Here is a 21,679-nt window from a genome sequence, read left to right on the forward strand (position 1 = left end):
TCAGGACATGATCGTGGCCCAGAGGAGACCCTAACTCCTCTGGACATTTCCAGATAGATGGATTCTTCTCTTATTTATGAGAATCCATCAGTACTTCTCAGATGACACCATACACTTGTGTGCATCTGTCTGTTAGGGATGTTTGGTTTTGCTTGTTTGGTGTTTTTTTTAACAAATCCAGTTGTATGAATGATGGAGATTTTAAGCATTCATCATCACTGGGGCCCGGCCTCCTGTGTGTAGTCTGGTGGGAGCTGTGGTGATGTACCTGAGGACAGGATCAGACCTGTACTCAATATGCCAGCATTTTGCAGCCCCCAAACTCTCAGAGAGCAGAGGAGGTCTGGCAGCTACTTGTCAATAACCTTGTGAACAACACCCCAATGCCCTGACTCATGTAACAACTACAGAATCTTTTACTGTTGGAAACACAACAAATTAGAGCAATCAATGGACCAGGAAAATAAAAACCCAGAAGTATTAAACAAACAGTTTTGATGTGGGTGAGATGAGTAGCTTCAGGAAGTCTTTTCTGTCTGTCAGTAGATGCCATCCTAACATTAACTCAGTCCTGCTTCTTGGGTGTCCAAAAGATTCTCCTCAGGGAAACAATGGGGGGTATTGCTGGTAGTTAGGACTGTAGATAAGGAGCCTGTGTTGAAGTAGTCAGAATTTGGCCAGGCTGGCTGGCAGAGCTGCCTCTGATATGAGCACACTGGCTGTGCTGGACACTGTTTGCTCTTCATCCCTCTGTCATTCCCTCGGGAGTCCTTCCCAGGTATCAGAGAGCAATAGTGGTGACATGCCTTCTGCTGGAGCATAGCAACTTGTGGTGTTATTATACAGAGCTACCTTAATCTCACAGAAGCAAAGATGGACCACAGCCCATATACCTTCAGATTTGGCAGGGCTTGCCTGTTTGCCAAGCTTGAGCTTGGCTCAGGCCATGCAACAACTCTTGAGAGATGTGGAAGTAAGATGTGACCTTGTTGATCACACAGAACACATGGAAAGTCCCATAGAACTGTCCTCAGTGCCCAGCGTGAATCACTCCACTGAAATTAGCTTCTCTCCAGGCCCTCAACATCTAGGCACAGGGAAGCAGAAAGCACTGGCCAAACCCTCCTTCACTCTTTCAACACAGTATTCTGCAGGAGCAAAGGGCTGGAAGGCTGTGTGAGCAGAAAACAATATGTGCTCAAGCAATTAAACCACATGACTAAGGGGAAATAAATGACACCTACAGCCTACACCTTCCCTGCACCTGAGGAGATGCAAATCTCCTGGCTGAACTCCTTTCTGACATGAGGGTCTGTCACCTTCTTGCAGCAGCCAAACACATGGGAGCTTCTCTCTTGCATCTGTTCAGCTTCACAGCTGCATGATGCTGCTGCCATCAGGTGGTGAGCTTTTTGGGTTGAGGATTTGATGTTTAAAATGTACTCTCTAAAGAATGTCCTCAAAGATGCCATGAGAGCAATTAATATTTTATTCCTCATGAGCTCATTGCCTGCCAGTGCCTGGGGAGGCTTCATTCTGAGTAGGAATAAAGGGTCACTGTGGTGGCTGCTCAGATTTTCTTAAGGAACTCTTGGAAAATGGCACGAACACCTTGAGAACAGTTGTTGTCTACATACGGGGAGTGTGAAATCAGGCTGAACCTGGAATTTGGGCTTAGCCAAAAAATTCAATTTCTTTTTTTCCCCAAAAGCTTGATGGATTGTTTAGTGGCCCCGCAAAGTTACTTTTTTTCCCACCTGGCTCAATTAGACAAGTGTGACAGAGGATTAATTGCACTGAAATCAATGGTGCTGCAAGGCCATTGCTAACAGCACAAAACAGTGTCAACACAGGAAAATGTAGATTGAGTATAGTCATATAAAAAAATTCTACACAATTTGTATTCTCAGAACTGCTTTTACACCCATTTTATACCTATTACAATGACTTACTGGATGTCAGTATAGATCATGGAATCACAGAATTGTCAGAGTTGGAAGGGACTTCCAGAGATCATCCAGTCCAACTCCCCTGCTAAAGCAGGATCCCCTAGAGTTACTCAGGACTGCATCCAGGAGGGTCTTGACTATCTCCAGAGAAGGGGACTCCACAACCCCCCTGGACAGCCTGTCCCAGTGCTCTGTCACCCTCACCATACACAATTTTTTCCTCATGTTTAAATGGAAGTTCCCGTGTTCCAGCTTGTGCCCATTGGCCCTCGTCCTGTCACTGGGAACTACTGAACAGAGTCTGGCTCCATCCCCCTTGCACCCACCCTTTAGATGCTTGTAGGCATTAATAAGGTCTCCCCTCAGCCTTCTCTTCTCCAGGCTAAAGAGGCCCAGCTCTCTCAGCCTTTCCTCATAAGGGAGATGCTCCAATCCCCCAGTCATCTTTGTTGCCCTCTGCGGGACTCTCTCCAGTAGTTTCCTGTCTCTCTTGAACTATGGAGCCCAGAACTGGACACAGTATTCCAGATGTGGCCTCACCAGGGCAGAGTAGAGGGAGAGAATGATCTCCCTCAACCTATAGGCCACACTCTTCCTAATGCACCCCAGGATTCTATTGTCCTCTTGGTGAAAAGTGCACATTGCTGGCTCATGGATAGTTTACCACCTACCAGGACTCCCAGATCCTTCTCCTCAGAGCTGCTTTCCAGCAGGTCCACCTTTAACCTATATTGGTGCATGAAGTTCTTCCTTCCCAGATGCAGGGCCCTACACTTGCCCTTTTTGAACCTCATTAGGTTCCTCTCTACCCAGCTCGCCAGCCTCTCCAGGTCACACTGGGTGGCAGCACAGCCCTCTGGAAAGTCATCCACCCCTCCCAGTTTGGTATCTTCAGCAAACTTGCTGAGGATACACTTTATCCCCTCGTCATTGATGAACATGTTGAACAAGACCGGACCTAGTATTGACTCCTGGAGAACACCACTGGTTACAGGCCTCCAACTCGACCCTGCTCCATTGATCACAACCCCCTGAGTTCTGTCACACAGCCAGCTCTCAATCCACCTCACTGTCCACTTATCCAGCCCACACTCCCTCTGTTTCCTAATGAGGATGTTATGGGAGACAGTGTCAAAAACTTTGCTGAAGTCAAGGTAGATGACATCTGCTGCTCTCCCCATCATAGAATTCTAGCAGATTGGTCAAGCATTATTTACCCTTGGTAAATCCATGTTGACCACTCCCAATAACTTCCTTTTCTTCAGTGTGTCTGGAGATGACAGCCAGAACAAGTTGCTCCATTGCCTTCCCAAGGACAGAGATGAGACTAACTGGCCTCTAGCTCCCTGGGTCCTCCTTCTTGACCTTTTTGAAGACTGGAGTGATATTGGCCTTCCTCCAGTCCTCAGGCACCTCTCCTGCTCTCCATGACCTTTCAAAGATGATGGAAAGTGGCCCACATCTACACAGCAGCAACTGAGAGAAAAATGTGTTTGTGCGTGCATGAAAGATGGGGGGGTTGTCTTCCAAAGCCATCCCTGAAAGACACGTCAGTGAAGGCTGATATGAACTTAAGTGTTTTCCCTAACTGGGTAAAAATATGTGCCTTCAAACTATACAATAGTAATCAATATGGTCATGTGGTTGGTGGTTTGAGATGATCTAGTAATTGATTTTAAAACAGATGGCAGCTGTCAGATAAGAATTTGTATGTATTTGATGTTTCAATGAGAACCCTTGAGGTTTCACTGTCTCAGAAGTCTTTGTTTCCACTTTTCCTAGACTGCCTTTCTTTTTTTTCTGATCTCTCTTCCTCTTATATTCTTTTGATGCTTCCTTCTGACAACTTCTTTTGAGCTTTCTTTCCTAATGTAAACCATGGCCTTTATGTTAGGCCTTAATTTAATTTTGTTTGAAATTCCTTTTTATTAGCAGCTTTAATAAACAGCAAAACGTCTTCAGCACACCAAGTGCTTAATGGGCTGAGCATCATCTACAATACATCACACAAGCAAATCCATTGATTAGGCTTCCTGGAACTGCTGCACTTTACCACATCAGCAATAAATAACACAGAAGGGGAAGTTCCTTCTGTCAGACAAAATCTTGCATAATTCTTTGTGCAAAAATTAAAATCTTCTGAAATTAATGTGTCTGTTGACAGATAACTAGATATAGTTGTATGTTCTTGTATCTATATCTGCTCAGAAGCAGAATCAAACTATTTATTTTCTGTCTTTGTCTTCTGTGTGCACATTATTAATATTATTGTTTTAATTACCTACTGAGGAAGAGAATGCAATGTCTGGAACAAAAGAGAATTTTCATTACATAAATTAAATTGATTTATATAATAAGTAAAACCTTCCAAGTGCCTTTACCCATTACACCCTTATTTTGACCTCCTAAGATGCAGAAAGCCTCTACTTTTTTAGCTGCAGTTTAAAACCCCTTTCTGTTCAGTCTCCAAGGACACCTCCTCAGCTGTTAGAAATGGAAGTTACTTTTTTGAAGTTAATGACACTGCAGTTGTTAAGTGCAGCTCATCTGTATAACACAAAGAGCTTCACCAAGGGTGGACACACCATTCAGATCTCCAGAAGGTCTCTTGATTATCTGCAGCACAGATCTATAAATGAGCCATTTTTTCCTGGGAAAGAAAAGGTTCATTTCTTTGTGTTCATTGAAATATTTTTCCCATGCCTTCTCTTATTAGAAGGCATTAGCAGTTGAAGACTGAAAATCTCTTGGGACCAGACTTGCACTGACTTGCTGGCTCCTGTAGAAGTTCTTTATGTGCCACCCCCAGTAGGGCTGTGTTGGTGTGGCTGCCACTGCACTCCCAACGAGGGATGGAACAGGGACACGTGGCCACGGGCACATCTTAGGGATGGCTGCAGAGTGGTGGGATCCTGCCTTGCATGGGGCAGAAGCATGTGGCTGGCCCAAGGAAAGTGGCTGATCAGGGTAGTGTCTGCAGACATCTTAACTGGACATGGGAACTGGGTTATTGATGCTTGTAATATGTAGAGCCTTGGTGGGTGAATTATACAGCTAATACAACTGTATGCCTGTGTTGACTGTGATGACAGGAGAACAAATATATTTTTTCACTTGAAAATTATTCCTTTTTTCCTTTTCCTCAGTTTTTCCTCCTGTTGTCATATTGATTTTTTTTTTGGAAGTGATAGTGCACCTCTCTGCTTCTGTTAACCCACTCTTGCAAATTGCAAGTTATTTTTTTGACATTTCAAATATTGGAAACAATCTCTAAACTACCAGTTGGTTTCCCAGTCAGTCACTGGTGAAGTCTTCATCCTTTCTCTACCAGCAAGCCAGAATTTTGCCACCTTAAGCAGAAAGGCATGATTGCCATATACCACTTAGGATGGACAAAGACTGCAGCACTAGTTAGATTTTTTAAAATGCATGAAAAAACTCCCATGGCCAGGGCATTTACATTTACTTGTTAACAAAGAGGAGCTCTGCCTGTCTAGAACTCTGCACAGGCCCAGGGAGTGGATTTGTCATGGAAATGTCTGTAGAAAAACCACAATAGCAGATGCTGGTTTACAACATTAAAAGATCTGTATGGATTTCCAAGTGTGGTCCATACAACAGGTTTTATCCAGAATCTGCTGGTTGCCACTGAGGCTGCAAAAGATAAAGCCCTCATTGACTTTGTCAGGGAAGGCAGAGGTCTGGACATGCTTCAGTAGGACTGTTCAGTGCTTAGACAGAAGTGGACATGAAATTAAAAGTTTTTTATTTCTATGGCCAAACCCTTGCTAAAGGTGCTATATATTATATATATATATATATTATATATATGCTATATATTTATATATATATAAAGGTGCTATATATATGAAAAGGAATAGTGAAACCCATTCCTGAAGATTCTTACAGGACTGGGGTGGATATTGTCCATGAAGGAAGGGGCCAGATAATTTTTGAAATCCCTTCCAGCCCTTTGTCCTGTGATTCCTTGACAAGTTTGTTACCTTAAAGTAAGATACAAGCCTCCCATTTGATTGCTCTTGAAAGTACTGTTGGCATTTATTTAAAGTTTGAAACAAGGAGATGCTTCCTTTCCTTTTGCACACATGCTGGGCTAGTTTTCAATAGCACACCTAGTAGAAATGTCCATCCAGTCCCTGATAACAGGATTACCAGGTGGCTAATATGTATCCTCATCAAAGATCCACTACTTAAAAGCAAGGGCATCCAGCTGTTTCAGAGCAGTTCGATATTGAATGTGGTAACATGGAATAAGCATTGACTTGCCTGAGAACTCAGCCACCAAGCCAGAACGGGCAGTGTCACAGTCCTTGTGCAGTTAGGGCAGCTGCACGCTTCATTCTCACTATTTTAGGGTTTGCACATCCCAGTGTGATGGCTGGCAAGCAAAGCTATGGAGAAAGAAGCACAGAGACACCAGCAGCTGACTGTGAGGAACCTCTGCAGCTTGCTCACATCGTCCCTACATCGTGTAGCACCCAGCAACTGCAAGCTTTGAGGAAGAGAGCAGAAGTTTTGATCAATTACCGCTTTATACTCTTAGCTAGGAGGTATTGAGGCATATGTGGAGTGGGACTTTGGTATTTAAGGAGAACCTGGTTTCTTATATAAGTGAAATGGGATCTGAACTGACTTTTGAAAGACTCAGGAGTATTGAAGGCAACTGCTTTTCTGAGCTTGTGGTAAATAAAAGTGCAAGGAATAAACTGTTCCCAACACAAAATTGTCTGCAAATGACATTTTATTTTCGGCTGAAATTTTTTAGTATTAATTTTATATTTCATAAGAATGCTCTATACTTTCCTAAAACTAAGTGACTTCTCTAATGCTGGCAATGTCCTGGCTTTGTTTCAAGGCAAAGGTTCACACAATTAAATCTCATTAACAGAGGACCACAAAACCTGCACTAAAACCTTTCTTGATGTGTGACCTTCAGCAGAACTGCTTCATTAAGTCTGAGATCCTGGAGAAAATGTTTACTGAATAAAGTCATTCCTAATTAATGTTAAAATGTCAAGGATGCATCTGCCAACCATTTTTACTCCTTTTCCTTTATGCTCTTAATTATCTCTTTAATAAACAACCAATATAAAAGTCAAAAGCAGCATCTTTCAAACATGCACACAACAGGTGGGACAATGTAGCAAAGCAAATTTGCCAGACATTTGCTTTCCCATGTAATATTTGCAACTACCTAGACATCTTTCTGAGCCCTCACTTGGATGTTGTCTTTATGTATTGAGTATTTCATTTGTTATTTTTAGATGGCAAAACTATCAAGGTTGATTTTTCCTTGTACCCTTTCTGATGTTACCTTGTGTTTTATCTCAAGCCATATGCAAGTCTGAATTAACAAAGGTGTTCATTTGCTCTATGATGAGTGTAATTGTCTGTCTGTTCTTGAAGAATCACTTGCCCAAGAGCTTTTTTTTTTTTTAAAGAAATAAAACAGTCTTTTATGAGTGTTTACTCCTCAGACTAAAGGGTCATTCTTATTGGATCAAGGGGTCATCACAAGGCCGTGTACAAACATGGTGGGTCTGAACTCTGAAAATCCTATTTTTGCAATGACCAGGGGTAAGATCAGATGTTTCAGCTGCTTGGACTTCAGTGTAGAAGGTTTAGGAACACTCTGCAGCCTCTTTAATTCTTATTCTCACATCAAAGTAATGAGACCTGTCTTCCTGCCCATCAATCTGTACAGCATATGCAAGAACTTCTGCTATGGTTTAAATAGGAATGACTCATGATATTAAGCCTATTAATGAAAATGGATTACATTACTGCCTTTCACAAAATGGGAGGTTTAAAAAGCTAAGTTAGTGTCTTCCGAATGTCAGTGACTGGACACACTTTGGACAAAGAGTGAATTTTATGGCTATTCTGGATATCTATAAGCTGAAGTCATCTTTGCAGTGAAGGATAGTAAAAGTTAAGGAAAAGTATTAGAAAATATAAGTTCTTTGACCAGAAGTTCTGTTTCATAAGAATTAGGTTCTGCCAGCCTTCAAAATAATTTCTTACGATGGCAGTTTTGTTTCCTCCTTACATACTTGAACTCTGACATGTTTTTATTGTAATCTTTCTGAGTATTTTTTCAATTACAGCTGCATTATTCAAACCACCAAGAAATCTGTAATCCCAAAATTTATTGAAAACTGCTTTGCAAAAGTGGTCTAAAAGAAAAAAAAAAAAAAGAGATAGGGATAAAAATCAAGATGGTATCCAAACCACAGACTCTAAAGCCTCGTGCCTTGTGAGGTGTTACAAAGTTCCAGCACTGCACAACCTATAAAAAATTCCTATTTCTGTTTATTTCCAACTGCCAAAAGAGCTTAGAAAGGTTAAAGATTGTGTGTCTGGTATGATTGAGCTCTTTTTGGAGGACTAAAACTCAGTCACAGCATTTCTCTGCTAGCCCTGGGGGAGCCTCAGTTGTGTTGCCATTGGGCAGGCAGGGACCCAAGCTCTGCTGACACGTGCATGTCTGTGTGTCCACACATCCAAGTGCAGGACACAGAGCAGGAGCAGCCAGACAGCTTTTATTCTGTCATGAGTACTAATATGAACAATTTGATGTTTCTTGAGCAAGACAATTATGCTAAATAACATATATTTGGAGTAATTGTTATCAGTTGTGTTCATTTGTGTATATGGCATAATTTAATGACTAGTTTTAATTGATATTCATCTGGCATCTTGCCTGTGCTGTGATTAGACTGGGTTTTTCATTTCTACACTATTTAATTTATAGCTGTCTAGTAATTTACGTCTAATAACCCTTTTTTTTTTTTTTTCTGTTCTTGCCTTTTTTTTCTTTTCTTTCTTTTTAATTAGAGGAGATCTTGAAGACTCATATTGCTCATTGGTGGTCTCCTGATGGCACCAGGTTAGCATATGCAACAATTAATGCCTCCAGAGTCCCCACCATGGAGATCCCAGTATATACTGGTATATACCCTACTGTTAAAACGTACCATTACCCGAAGGTAAGGGAAAATAAAACAAACAGTTCTGATGTTCTATCAACTTTTTGTCTTTTTTTTTCCAGTGGGCTCAGACAGGAGACTGTATACTAGTGCACATTCATAAGCTGATGAAAATAAACAGATCTAAGGGAAGATCAACTGTTCCCCAGTGAATGTGGTCTTTATTACTCTTTAGTTACATTTGTAAAATTGCAGTTTTCTAATTTGAGTGTCAGTCCTTCTAAATATAATTAATATAAAATTTTAAAATTCTTGCTTTGTACCCACACAAAAGCAATTGTACTACCATGTTAGAACACAGTTGTTGGTGTCTGAGAGTTTGGAAGCCAGCTTTTCTACTCTTAGATATATTTTCTTATGTATAGAAGGAAAATGTATTATTTGGGCTTCCTTAGAATACCCAGGATGACCTAATGTCAGAGGACATAGACTGGTTTTGGAGACATGTTGTGCCTGAGCATAACAAAGAGCACAGTGAAAGACTGAAAAGATGTAAGAGCAAATCTCTCCTTGATGGCAGAGGCCTCTACCCTCTGTGGTTTTCTACAGCACAGAAGTGCACTGTGCTGCAGTCATGGCTTCTGGGTGTCTTGCTTTATGCACTGGTTACTTAAGACCTCACATGTTGGTCCAAATGGAACCATAATTTAACAGGAGAGTTATCCACAGGCATGCAGGTTTTGCAGAAGGTAACAGAGAGTCAGCAGGGGATGCCCTTTCCTACAGCACAAAATGAATCAGTATTTTACTGTGTCTGCCAGCATCCTGTTAGACAGCCTTTTATCAAAAGATACATAAAAGAGTAATGTTTCTACTGGCCATTTTGCCAAGGCTAGAGGTGCACCAAAATTACCTCTTGGTTGTGCCTGCCAACCTCTCCACACCTCTGTGCCATGTCACTACAGTCACAGTTTTCCTGCAACCAACCACAGCAGCCCAGTCCATACCCTCTTACAATGGGAGTGTGTTTTATAATCCACGTGGGCTATGAAACGGGGGATTATACAATGATAAATCAAAACCATTCTGTGTTGTATAAGATATGGTAATTAATTCCTTTTTTATTATTTCTTTTTTTTTTTTTTCTTTACATCCAGGTTGGCATGGAAAATCCAACTATTTCTTTGCATGTTATTGGTCTGAATGGACCCACCCATGACCTGGAAATGACTCCTCCTGATGATCAGAGGATGAGGTGGGTGCCTTCTTGTTCTGGGATGCTGGACCCTATTTCTCTCATGGTTTTAAATCAGTCCTTGCAAAGATCATTTCACAGTGCTTTTCTCTGCCACTAGTAAAGGGGTTTATTTTGAGTAAACCTGCTTAAAATGTTCCAAATAATTTTTCTTCTTACCTGTAATTTTGTAGAGCATTATTATTTTTTTCCTAGAAATCGCTGTGACCCAGACTAACCTCACAGCAGGGTGATTTTTAAAGAACTTGGGAAAATGTCCCCAAACCTATAAGGAAACATTCCTTTCACATATAATCACAGGCATGGTAAAGGGGATGTTGTCTGAAGCCTGTATAAAAGGCTGTGATGTACAAAGAGGACAGCCCTGCAACACAGCAAACACAAGCTCAGTGGTTCGTGAGATGGTAACAGGAAAGAAACCAGGCAGATATTCTTCATCAAAAAGGAAAGGTCCTTGCTAGTTTTAGGGCAAGTGAGTTTTAGAAGTTGGTCTGCAATTCAGCTAACTGCTTTCACACCCATTTCTATTAAAGTAAGTGCTTAAGACTGCATTTAGCTAGATTTCTAAGTTGGGCTTGGACGTCAGCATGTCCAAGCATGAGCTACACTTTTATGGGTCTGCAAACACTTGAAAAGAAGATCACATTGCTTAGGAGAGAAGCAGCTTTAGATAAAACATATCACTCCTCCCTGCAAAGCTTGGAGATTAGAGTCCAAATCCAGATTTCAGTAACTTTGATTTAAATTTGAAATAGCTTTATAGCAGGCCAAGAGACATCAGACTCTGCTTCTACATCTCAAGCATCCATAGTGACCCCTCCAAATATAATGCTGCAACTTTATCCTTCCCAGCTACATCTCTTGTTGTGTTGGAGCATCCAACCAATGTGCATGCTCACCTGTTTGTAATGATTGCTAAATTAGATTGCAGGATCTGTACTTCCAGTGCCAAGCAAGACAGAGGTAGAGCACAGAGCTAAGGAAACAAGGCATCTTGTAGGGCAGGGGAGGGTGCAGGGACAGTCTCCATTATGCATGGTAAATATATGAGGCCAGTGGAGAGGCTGTGTAGTCATCTGAGAGGATGCTACATCACTGGGGAGATTTATGGTGGGAGTTACTTTTCTTTGCTAGGAAGGTTAGTGTCAGCCTCAGAACATTTTTTCATTGAATCAGTCTGAAATACTGCACTTCAAATCAATTTATGCAACAAAAGGTGTATGACCTGTGAGCAAACCAAATGGGCTAACTGCACTTGCCTTTCAAATAAATCACTCCACATCTGTACACAGCAGGCAGCAATTCAGGGTCACAGTAGCCCCATCACAGTATCAGAACAGCAGCTCCTGGGCAAGATCATTTTTCTGTTGCTAGCATACTCTGTCAACAGAGAGACTCAGCCCATGTTTTAATTACAGCAATAACTTCAGACTGCAGGATCCAAGTGTTGTTAATAAATTTGTCCTCTGTTGTTATGGGTGGCTGTAATCAATATTGTAAAATTATTATATAAAAATATATAATTATATATATAATTATATAAAAATATATAATTATTAATTAGTCTCTGTATATTTCATCAAAACCATGGCAATTTCCATCCCTAGGGCATGATATATGTAGTGCTGCTAGAGTAATAGGGGTGCATTTTCATTATGCATATGTTTTCTGAAATGAGAAGATTACTGTGATAACATTTCATTAAAAAAGACAAGAGGGATGTACTGTACAGTTAGTTACAGAAAACAGTTTCAAAGAAGCAGGGGAAGCTGGTGATCAGGATCTTCAGGCAGAGTGGTCCTATCTGATGCATTTCAATGTGCGCAATCTGTTCACACAGATGATATATGGGCAGAGCAGTACTTCTTGGTGTTCTTTTTATCTGGAGCAAAGTGTTTTAGTACAATTAATAAAGCTGAGAATAAAATGGAGATATGCCAGGGTAATTTTTTTGCTTTCAGAATCAAAGGAAGTCAGAAATTTTGCACAGAATTGAGATGTTTTCAGCTAAAGAAAAAAAAATTAGGCTGATGATGGGAAAACATATTTTTGGGGGAAATATACAATTTTGGTATTTTTTCTTTTTAAAAAATATTTAATTCTGAGCAATTTTGCCAAATTTTTTCCATCATCCTGGCCATGCAGACAGTCAAAGGACAGGGAAGCCTGCCAGATGAGGAAAGGCTGACATAACTGGGTTGGTTCAGTCTTGAAAAGAGAAGGCTTAAGGGAGACCTCATCACCATGTTCCACTACTTAAAGGTGGCTAAAGAGAAGAGGAGACTCCCTTTTTACAAAAAGCCATGTGGAAAAGATGAGGAGTAATGGATACAAATTACTCCTGGAGGTATTCCAATTGGGCACAAGAGGAAAAATGTTCACTATGAGAACAGTTGGTGGTTGGAATAATCTTCCCAGGGAAGTGGTGGGTTCCCCAACACTGGACACTTTTAAGATTCAGCTAGTGTTGGGCAATCTCATCTAAATCATTTTTCTACCTAAAAGGGTTGAACCAGATGTTCCTTGAGGTCCCTTCCAATCTGGTATTCTATGGTTCTATGAAAAAGTGAGTGAAGAGAGGGGTTGGAAATTGCAGGGGGGGGAAAAGTATCCTAACATTTAATGCCTGACAGACATTTTTTTACTTTGGTAAAAAACATTAGGCCCCAAGAGTTACGTCAGCAGGTGATCAGAATTGGGCCATGATCCAGTTAATTTATCACTTCATATTTGCCTCCCAGGTAGCAAATTAAAAATACACATTATCTCCCCTGAGTACAGAAATCATCACTGGTCCTCGTGTAGGTCTCAAACAAATAAATAATGGAGAAATGAAGACAGCTCAAGTCTGGATCAGAGGCAGGATCTGGCTGTGCCCCAGGGACCATGGGCTGCTGCCTCTCCCTTGACCACATCATACATCATTGTATCTTCTTTGTGGTGTTTCTGTCTTTATTACTGTTGTCATTGTTTATGGCTTAATTGCTGTTGTCATATTTAAAATATTTGTATTGTAGATTCATACATCATACTTTAGATTCATACCCCCAGAAAGCAGTTAGGTAAAGTTAGGGTATGAATTAAATATGCTGTTCAATAACCAGTCTTGTATGATTGCAAACCCAACCACCAACATCTTTACTGGAATGTCTATAAACAAAGTGGTTGTGTACTGTCAACGTTTGACCCAGTTGGACAACAATGCTCTCGATCCCCTCCCCCTCCTACCCAGGTAGGGAAGGAGAGAGAGAAAAAAAAAAAACTTGTCTAGATTGAAAACTGAACCGTGCAACTTTATTTAGAAAATTAATACGTGATGTTAGAGTGTATATATATAGTGATTATACAAAAGTGTGGCAGAAACCTCTCGCCTCCCCCCACCCCCAGCAACTCCCACAGCACTTCCCTCAGATGAGACAATTCCGAGGAATCCCGAAGCTGCTCCTGGAGAAGGCAGAGAGTTACGAGGGTCAGGAGGGCTTGAGGTCGATGGTCCAATGATGATGGGCAGATGGTGTTGTCCCAGACGCTGGCCACGAACAAAAGAAAGAGGAAAAGAGAGAAAAAGGAAGGCAGATAGACAGGCAAGGCGAAGCGGCGAGAGAGCAAAGCAGGAAGGAAGGAAGTTTTCTTCTGTCATCTCCGACCTTCCCCCGAGCCTACGTAGATATATGGAATGGAATATCTCTGGCCAGTTTTGCTGTTCGTCTAACCCAGCCTCCCACGGGGGGGGGGGGGGGGGGGGGGGACCACAGATCCCCCCGTAGTGTCTGAGCCAGCAGAGCAAAGGCACAGCCTTGAGGGCCCAGCAATTACAAAAACATTCCAGTGTCTTATCAACCTAGCAGAACACGCAGTTGCTAGTTGAACTGAAATAAAAAAAAAATCAGCAAAAGAAAAACTGGCTTCATCCTGGCTCAAACCAGGACATGTACCTGCTGATCTAGATTTTGCTCTATGGGAAGAACTATGTTCTCCTTACATCAGCTTCATATAAAATCTGCTTCAGATGAAGCAAAAGGGCGTGGGAAATGCACTGACTCCCTGTTTATGCACTGCTCAACCAATGCAGATGCCAGAGTTGCAGGTGTTTAAAATTAACTGAGATGAATCACACCTTATTGTCTCATTTTTTTTCTCTGCAAAACTTGAAGCAGAAAACTTGTGTGTCCTAGAGAAGAGTTGTGAAGTTAAAGTCTCCACACTACTCTGAGACTAGAACAACTGTACTAGGATCTGCAGTTGTCTGCTGGCTGGTGTGTCTGTGGGCTTGATGGCTGGTAGAGGCTTCAGAGAGAAACTGGGCCTCCATGCCCAGCTCCAGTGTGGTAGGGAAGATAATGTTTGACATAAAATAATAATTAAAAGTTCTTGAGAAAGATCTGTGGCTCCTGTGTTTAAACAGAGAGAGGGATGTAAAAACTGAGTATACGTCCTTCAAACTTTAAATTGGAATGATGGCAAAATTGCTCCAAGCCACAATATGTGTTAAATTCACATTCCTTTTTCTGGGGAGATTGAATCTGTTCAGTTAATTTTGTAGAGAAATAAGAGAAGGTTTCATAGTTTAATTTTACTTTGTTGTTTTTTTCCTCTTAGGGCTTATGCTGTTGCTGATGGAGACTAACATTTTATTTTAGGCACTGCATTTTCAGCTGTTATCTCACCTGGAAGTATCGTTCCTTCCAGGGCAGTGGATGCAATTGCTGAGGTCCTTTGTTGTTTTCCCCCAGCCAAATTCAGGCATTAAATATTACAAAATCAGTTTCCAACTTGTTATTTTGCTAGACAAATGGGCCTTTGTTGCTTTTGCCCTTTCTCTTCAGTATATGCAGGAGAGCTTGCCAGAACACAAAGTACTCTCCAGTGACACAGCACATTAATTCCAACAAGAGCAACAATTCCTTATACATATTTTATAGCAAACAAATGAACTAATAAAATTTTTATACACTGCATGCTGTGAAGTCGTATTACAATTCAAGGATGTCTTTGGCCCACATAGCCCAGCAGCTTATTAGAACATCACCAGCTTTGTCAGCTCAGCCAGAGTTTTACCCTACAAATGAAGTGGTGAAGCCCTGAATTGCTGCAGAGGTGGACACCTCTGAGTACCACGTATTTAATCATGATCCTGTATTTTCCAGCCCAGCTCAGCCTAGGTGGTTCCAATGCTCACTATTGAACAGGACTTTTCCTAAAGATTACATGACTATGCAGGACTGGTGACTGACTCCAAGTATTGTCACTGAATATGGTACAGGGAATGTGGGATGGCAGTTTTGCTGATGAAAACTGTCACATTTCTGCTGCCATCTTTATGGCAACCAGCTGCATCTGCTTTACAGAAACCTCATGTCTCTGAACTCTATCCTACTTGCTGTTTTTTCCTTTTAATGCAACACTCGTAGATATTTTGGTGTGTATTAGGCATTTTTAGAGGCCATTAACTCTTCATAAGCATAAAGAATGTAGCCATTGGCAGTGATGGGCCTAAGTCAGCCAGTTAGTGTGCTCAGAATGGAAATGGTTTCCAATTTCTTTTCCACCTGTGCATAAATTTTTAGCTCCAGGCATTTCAGTCCTCCTTGGAAGACTGAATAACTTGAAAGATTCTTTATCTCTGCATTCGTCTCTTCTTTGAAAATGACTTTCAGAAGTGACAGATAAAACACCTGCACAGCCCTAAAAATGTCATTTTTAGGGTATGAAATCTGTGCATAAGGAAGCCTAGAGACATCAAGATGCAACATCCTCAGTAACCAGACATCTCTCCTGGAATGTTTGCCTGCAGCAGCCTCCGACTGCTCAGCCATGTGGCAATGCATTAGGATGCCAGTATTGTCATTTGGTTTCTCTATGTCTGTGTTTGCAGGGACTACTACATTACCATGGTGAAGTGGGCAACCAGTACCAAGGTGGCAGTGAACTGGCTGAACAGGGCCCAGAACGTGTCAATCCTGACACTGTGTGATGCCACCACAGGAGTCTGCACAAAGGTAGGAGAGATGAGCCCAATGGTCACTTGCCATCACTAGATATAATCCACACAAGGAGAAAGTGTTTCAGCTATCTTACCTGGCAACAAATCAGCAGGCACAAATTTATTTAGGCAGACATAGAATCTCAACAATGTTTGCAATGTTTATTTTTTTTCCTCTTTACACTTTCTAAAAAGCCAGGGATGTTATGTCCCTGCTCACAGTCTGTGTGTGTTTGTGTGTGTGTGTGTAAGAGAGCAGCTACTGCTCTTGAAATAACTATATACATGCACAAGCACTCACACATCAGCTGTTTGCAATCCAAATATCTTTGCAACATTCTAGTTTAATGGCATGATATGTATTTAATGGCTTTTAAAATGGCTCATGCTCATATACCACAATTTCATTTTAGTTAGTTAATGCCTTCTCTAGACATCCTAATATAAACAGTGTATTGATATAACCTGATCAAGCATTAGGGGATACCATCTTTTAAAGTGGCAGAGGTGTTTCCAGAGTAGAAAAGTGTTTTGATATACCTGTCCCTTGAAAAAAATGCAATACTGTGCATAGAGCCCAGTGCAGAATCTTAACTTTTATTTCCACCTCTATTTGCTTCTTTTGGGAATAATATATCTTGTGGATGTATGTGTTTTGTCTGTATGAATAAAAGGTTTTCTTGAATGAGTGCATGCTTCTTCATCAGAGCAGAAAGACAAGGAGAGCAGGCACTGGATAATACTCCTGAAGCACATATTTAGGGCAATTTCTTTGTGCTTCTGGATGACTTTCCAGATTAAATGCAACTGCTTCCTGCACTGATAAGTAACACGTGATAGATACAAAGTATGGTATTTAATGATCTTGTTTTGTTTTAGAAACATGAAGATGAAAGTGAAGGCTGGCTGCACAGGCAGGTAATGGTGGTCTTCTCTTTGCGGTCAAGTTTTTGGTAGGTTTTATTTCTTTTGTTTGTTTTTACCCCCAAGAGGAAAAACTGATTTCCAAAGATGAGAAGATGCTTGGAACATGGCATGGTTTGTATTGTAGAACATGATTTCCCAGTAGTAAAAAAGTTCTTACTGAAGATGCCATCTTCTGTGGTAGAACCCACCATTCATAGTCAGGAATTTACTTGGATTTAAAAGAGGCAAAAAGCTGATGCTGGTGGAAATTCACTCACTGACAGTATCTGTGTGAGACTTGTCAGCCTCAGGTAGTCCTTCATACCCTATATCAAGATTGAGGATGATTTTAAGCAGTATGGTGGTTGGTTTTGGTCTTCATGGAAAGCACTTGTGTCCATTGAGAGACAAAATCATGCAAATAGGACTTTTAAGTCATTTAAGCTTCCACAGAGCAAAGAATGAGGAGAAACTACCTGACATAGTTTAAGATCCTGTTTTAACAGACAACTGTCTCACATATTTCATCTGACACTCCAGCAGATAGCTAATACTGTTACATTGGATGGCTGTGTGCTCCCATTCCCCGAATGAAATAAAACAAAGATGAAAATAAACACTGGGGGGAAAAAAAATAATAGAAAACAAAAAAACCCCAAGAAGTTTTGATTTATGGGATATTTTTACTTAAAAAAAAAAAAATTCAGATCAGGGCATTTTTTTAACTTATATCTATATAAACCCTCTAGATTTCCAGCACGTAAATCTCTGGAAGATCATATATAACACTTCCTCACCAGTCAGTTTGAGAAGTGGTCTCAAGTTTGATTAAGCTGTTCTTGAGAGAGGAGCTGCTGATACCAGCTCAGCTACAACACTGAACTGTTTTTCGTGGAATATGTGAACACGAGACAGGGAATCACATGTCAGATAAAGATATTGTTCTATATTCATCCAAGTCCAGATTTAAAGCATTTCACTTTTTTGTCACAGCTTGTTCAGAGAATTCAAGAACCTGTAGAAAATGCAGTACCTCAATTCACAGCAAGAACAATGATCTCCTCTGTTCCACTGGCTGTCCTACAGCACTGGGCTATATCTGATCCACATAGAAAATGATTATACAGAGAAAATATATTTTATGGTCCAAGCATTTCAAATAATCTTTTGCTGCTATACTCAGGTGTAGAGTAAAAATGCTGCTGAAGTATTCTTTACATTTTATAAGGGCAGTGTTGCCTTGGGTAGAAGCCTTAAAGACAAGCCAAGTCAAGAGAAAATGAAATTGCCCATATTTTTTATCTTTAAAAAAAGAACAAGAAAGTACTTCAAAAGATTAATTTATTTTATAAATCAAATACTAATACTTCCACTGCTGTTTACTGGGACTGTCATTAATGTAGTACAGTAGAACCTGTGATTTTACACTGCTGTGGTTCCTTACTCATTTCCCTACTATATGGACCAGCATTAAAAGATAGTGCATTAAAAGATGGTGTTTTGTCCAGAATAACTGTAGTAAACATCTTCCAGGTTCTAATGGCCTTGCTCCAGGGAAATATAGTTTGTTTTACTGCACCTCAAAACTTCATATACTTAGTTTATGGTTACAGAAGGATGTTCATTACAGCCAAATGAGTCAGACATCTCAGTACTGAACTAAGATAACATTTGCTATGGACGTTGGACACATTTGCTAGCACTCTTCAACAGCTTTTGTAGGAGTCTGAATTGCAGAGCTCTTTCGCCTGCTTTTCTGACAAGAAAATTACTTAAAATTCTAGTTTTGACTGAATGTATGATTACTAGGAAAACTGTATTTCTATATTTATCTTTTACACTAGGACACATTCATCTAGATAACTGGAAAGTTATTTTCATGCCACGTGTGTCTGACTGTGATGTGAAAATGTTAAATGTTAGTGCAAGTCCCCTAGCCTCTTTAAGGAGGAGATGAATTGCACGTTAGGCAGCTACTGAAGGAGCTCAGGAGTGTGACTCCCATCAGAATGAAGACTCCTTGGTTTAGACATTCTAATATAGGTGTAGGCATATTAGCCAGGTGCCCAGTTCCCTACTGCAGTCAGCCAGTATGGTGACCAGTGTGGTCACAGAGCATGATTCAGCCCTCCCTGAAGAAGACATCCACTGCCTCATTGGCCAACTTGTTCTAACTGCTCCATTGACCATTTTTTGAGAAGTACCCCCATTTTAAATCAATAGGACTGAGAAATCTAACTTCTTGCCTCATTCTTTAAAATACTCCTTCGAAGTACTCCATATACCTGGCTTGAAAGCCATACAAGAACTTTACCTTTTTTCTTGGGAGTTTAAGTACATCTGATCTTCCTGGAATAGGGGCAAACTTCACAGTAGGCTGGGAGCAGGAGACAAGGATTAAAAACCATCAGTATCAGAAGATACTCACCAGAGACATGAGGGAGTCTGCAAGGATGACAGGGCTGATTTTTTCAGCTGTTTGAAATAGGGGGAGTTCTGAGATAGGGCATGTGAGCCATGGATTTGAATATTGTTGTTGTAGTAATAAATGTTGTGTTCCCTTCTGGGCTCATTAACAAATTCTACTCAAGTTCACAAACTTAGGAGAGCCTTCCAGAGCCTCTCTAAGACAGGCAAAGAGAAATTTTGGTGTCACTGTCTCTGTAGCTGAAAAACAGGATAAATTACTCAAGAGAACAGTGAGAAATATACAGTATTTGTAGACATGTCAGATGGTATGACCAGAATTTTTATTTTTTTTGCTCAAATAAGAACAGGAAAATGTTCACTGAAGCTGCCTTGGGATTTTGGAAATTTTTACTGCTTTTGTATGCTTGTGCACTTATGAGCATAAAAGCCAGGCTGAACTTTACTCATACTTCTGCTTAAACATACAAATAATTCAAATCAGTAATTATAGCTGTAAACAATTTTGTGAAGAAGCCATTTCACAATAGTGCCAATGATGGTCATATTCAGACAGTGAGGCAGCAAGGGATAAATAAGACAATTTCTGAGAACCTGCTGAATATAAACTTTAGTGGCATTTTACTTAGCTTATTTATTTAATTGGGAATTTGGCCTGAACAAATTGAATTATAAACCAGGGTGTTATTCCAACTCCACCAAAGGCTGTGGGCTTTGACATTGATGTTGACATGGACACTGACATTGACAGGAGAGGACCACAAAGTTGTTTAGAGACATATAACCTCCAAAACTACCTGTGTGGGCTGGCTGGCCACCCCTGGTAACAATTTATTTGGGCTGAGCTCTGCTTTTCAGTTCTCCTGTTTCCCAAGTATTTCAGTCTGAAAATGAGGACTTCTGCTCTGTCAGAAGACTGAGGTGCTGAAAACCTCACACATTTTTCTTTTACGGCTCCCTTGTCTTAAACCTGACAGCATGATTACCCAGTAATGATTCTCTTACACAGTTAATAGACAGTATGAAATAAGATTATTTTAAGTAAAAACAGAACTCAGAGAACCTTATAAATAGGACCGTTTCACCCTGTAAAGCCCTTTTGTCACATAACAACACCATAGCTGACCTAATGTTGCCCTAAAGACAAAGGATGCAGCAGAAATGGGACCAGGAGCCCCATTATTCAAATACCCAAATTCATCTGCCAGAGCTAACAAAGCAGCTTCTGACTATAGAGTCTTTGCCACTTAAATGAGGAGTCCTGGTTTCATCCAGTGGAGGGGATTGGTACCCAGGGTCATGGGCTCCTCTCCTCTGCAGTTGATGACCCTGTATTTTGGTGCAGGTGCCCTGGCTTCAGAGCTGGCCATTGCTGTGGTGCACCCAGCCACAGCTGAATATGAGGACAGGGATGGAAGCTGAAGCTCAGCATTGTCCCTGGGGCTGAGTGTGGCAGGGAATGGAAAGAGATCTTCCCCCTGTGCCCAAAGGAGAAGGTGACTTCATTGTCACAGTAACGCCAATGTGCATTTATAACACTTGCTTGGATTTTAGTGACCTGTTTGCCTAAATGCAAAGAATTAAAAGGATTTATGTCACTTATCTCTATATCAGAGCTATTGGCCTGTGACACTAAAAGTATTGGGATATTTCCCTGAGGGAATAAATACCTACAGAACAAAATCAATAATTCTGGGATACGTGAAGGTGGATCAGACAGAGAGGGCAAGAGGCTGTGCTGAGGAAGGGAAAAGGCATCAGAGGAGAGATTGGAGAGGAATTGGTTATTCAGTGTAATTGATTTCCTTTTTAAAACTTGAGGATGAACCAGAAAAAGGTAATTCTCATGGCAGTAGAATTCTCAGTCAGTGATAAAACCAAATTTCAAAGACTCAGTTTTCTCAGTTGTTTCTGTGAGGATACATGTGGAGTCCAATCAAAAGTGTGCAAAACACTGTACTCTAGAAGAGTAGGAAGCAGGGAGTGTGTTGAACCATGGGAGCACAGACAGACCAGGTTGGAGCTGCAACTTGTGGTGCTACAATATGATGACTGTTTGATCCATGTCAATGTGTGAGTGGTTTTGGTGGTGCTGTACATATGGGTCCACATGGCTTTCACACTCTCCAACTTCCCATAAAGGGGGTAATTTCTCTTTCAAATGTTTGTCCCAGTGCAAATCATGCAAATCCTCAAGGTCAGAGACACT

The 21,679-nt window shown here is 40.8% G+C and overlaps 1 protein-coding gene across 4 annotated transcripts in view; it reads left to right on the forward strand.

Moving 5' to 3' along the window:
• The window catches only part of DPP6 (dipeptidyl peptidase like 6), a 560,172-nt gene that overhangs the window by 494,405 nt on the left and 44,088 nt on the right, over window positions 1-21,679 (forward strand). For all 4 annotated transcript variants that reach the window (XM_051611181.1, XM_051611183.1, XM_051611180.1 and 1 more), the window contains exons 9-12: window positions 8,808-8,959; window positions 10,057-10,154; window positions 16,030-16,153; window positions 17,017-17,055. In XM_051611181.1, the coding sequence (XP_051467141.1) occupies window positions 8,808-8,959; window positions 10,057-10,154; window positions 16,030-16,153; window positions 17,017-17,055 (413 nt within the window). The remainder of the gene's footprint in view (window positions 1-8,807; window positions 8,960-10,056; window positions 10,155-16,029; window positions 16,154-17,016; window positions 17,056-21,679) is intronic.

Source organism: Apus apus, chromosome 2 (assembly GCF_020740795.1).
Source record: "Apus apus isolate bApuApu2 chromosome 2, bApuApu2.pri.cur, whole genome shotgun sequence".
NCBI lineage: Eukaryota > Metazoa > Chordata > Aves > Apodiformes > Apodidae > Apus > Apus apus.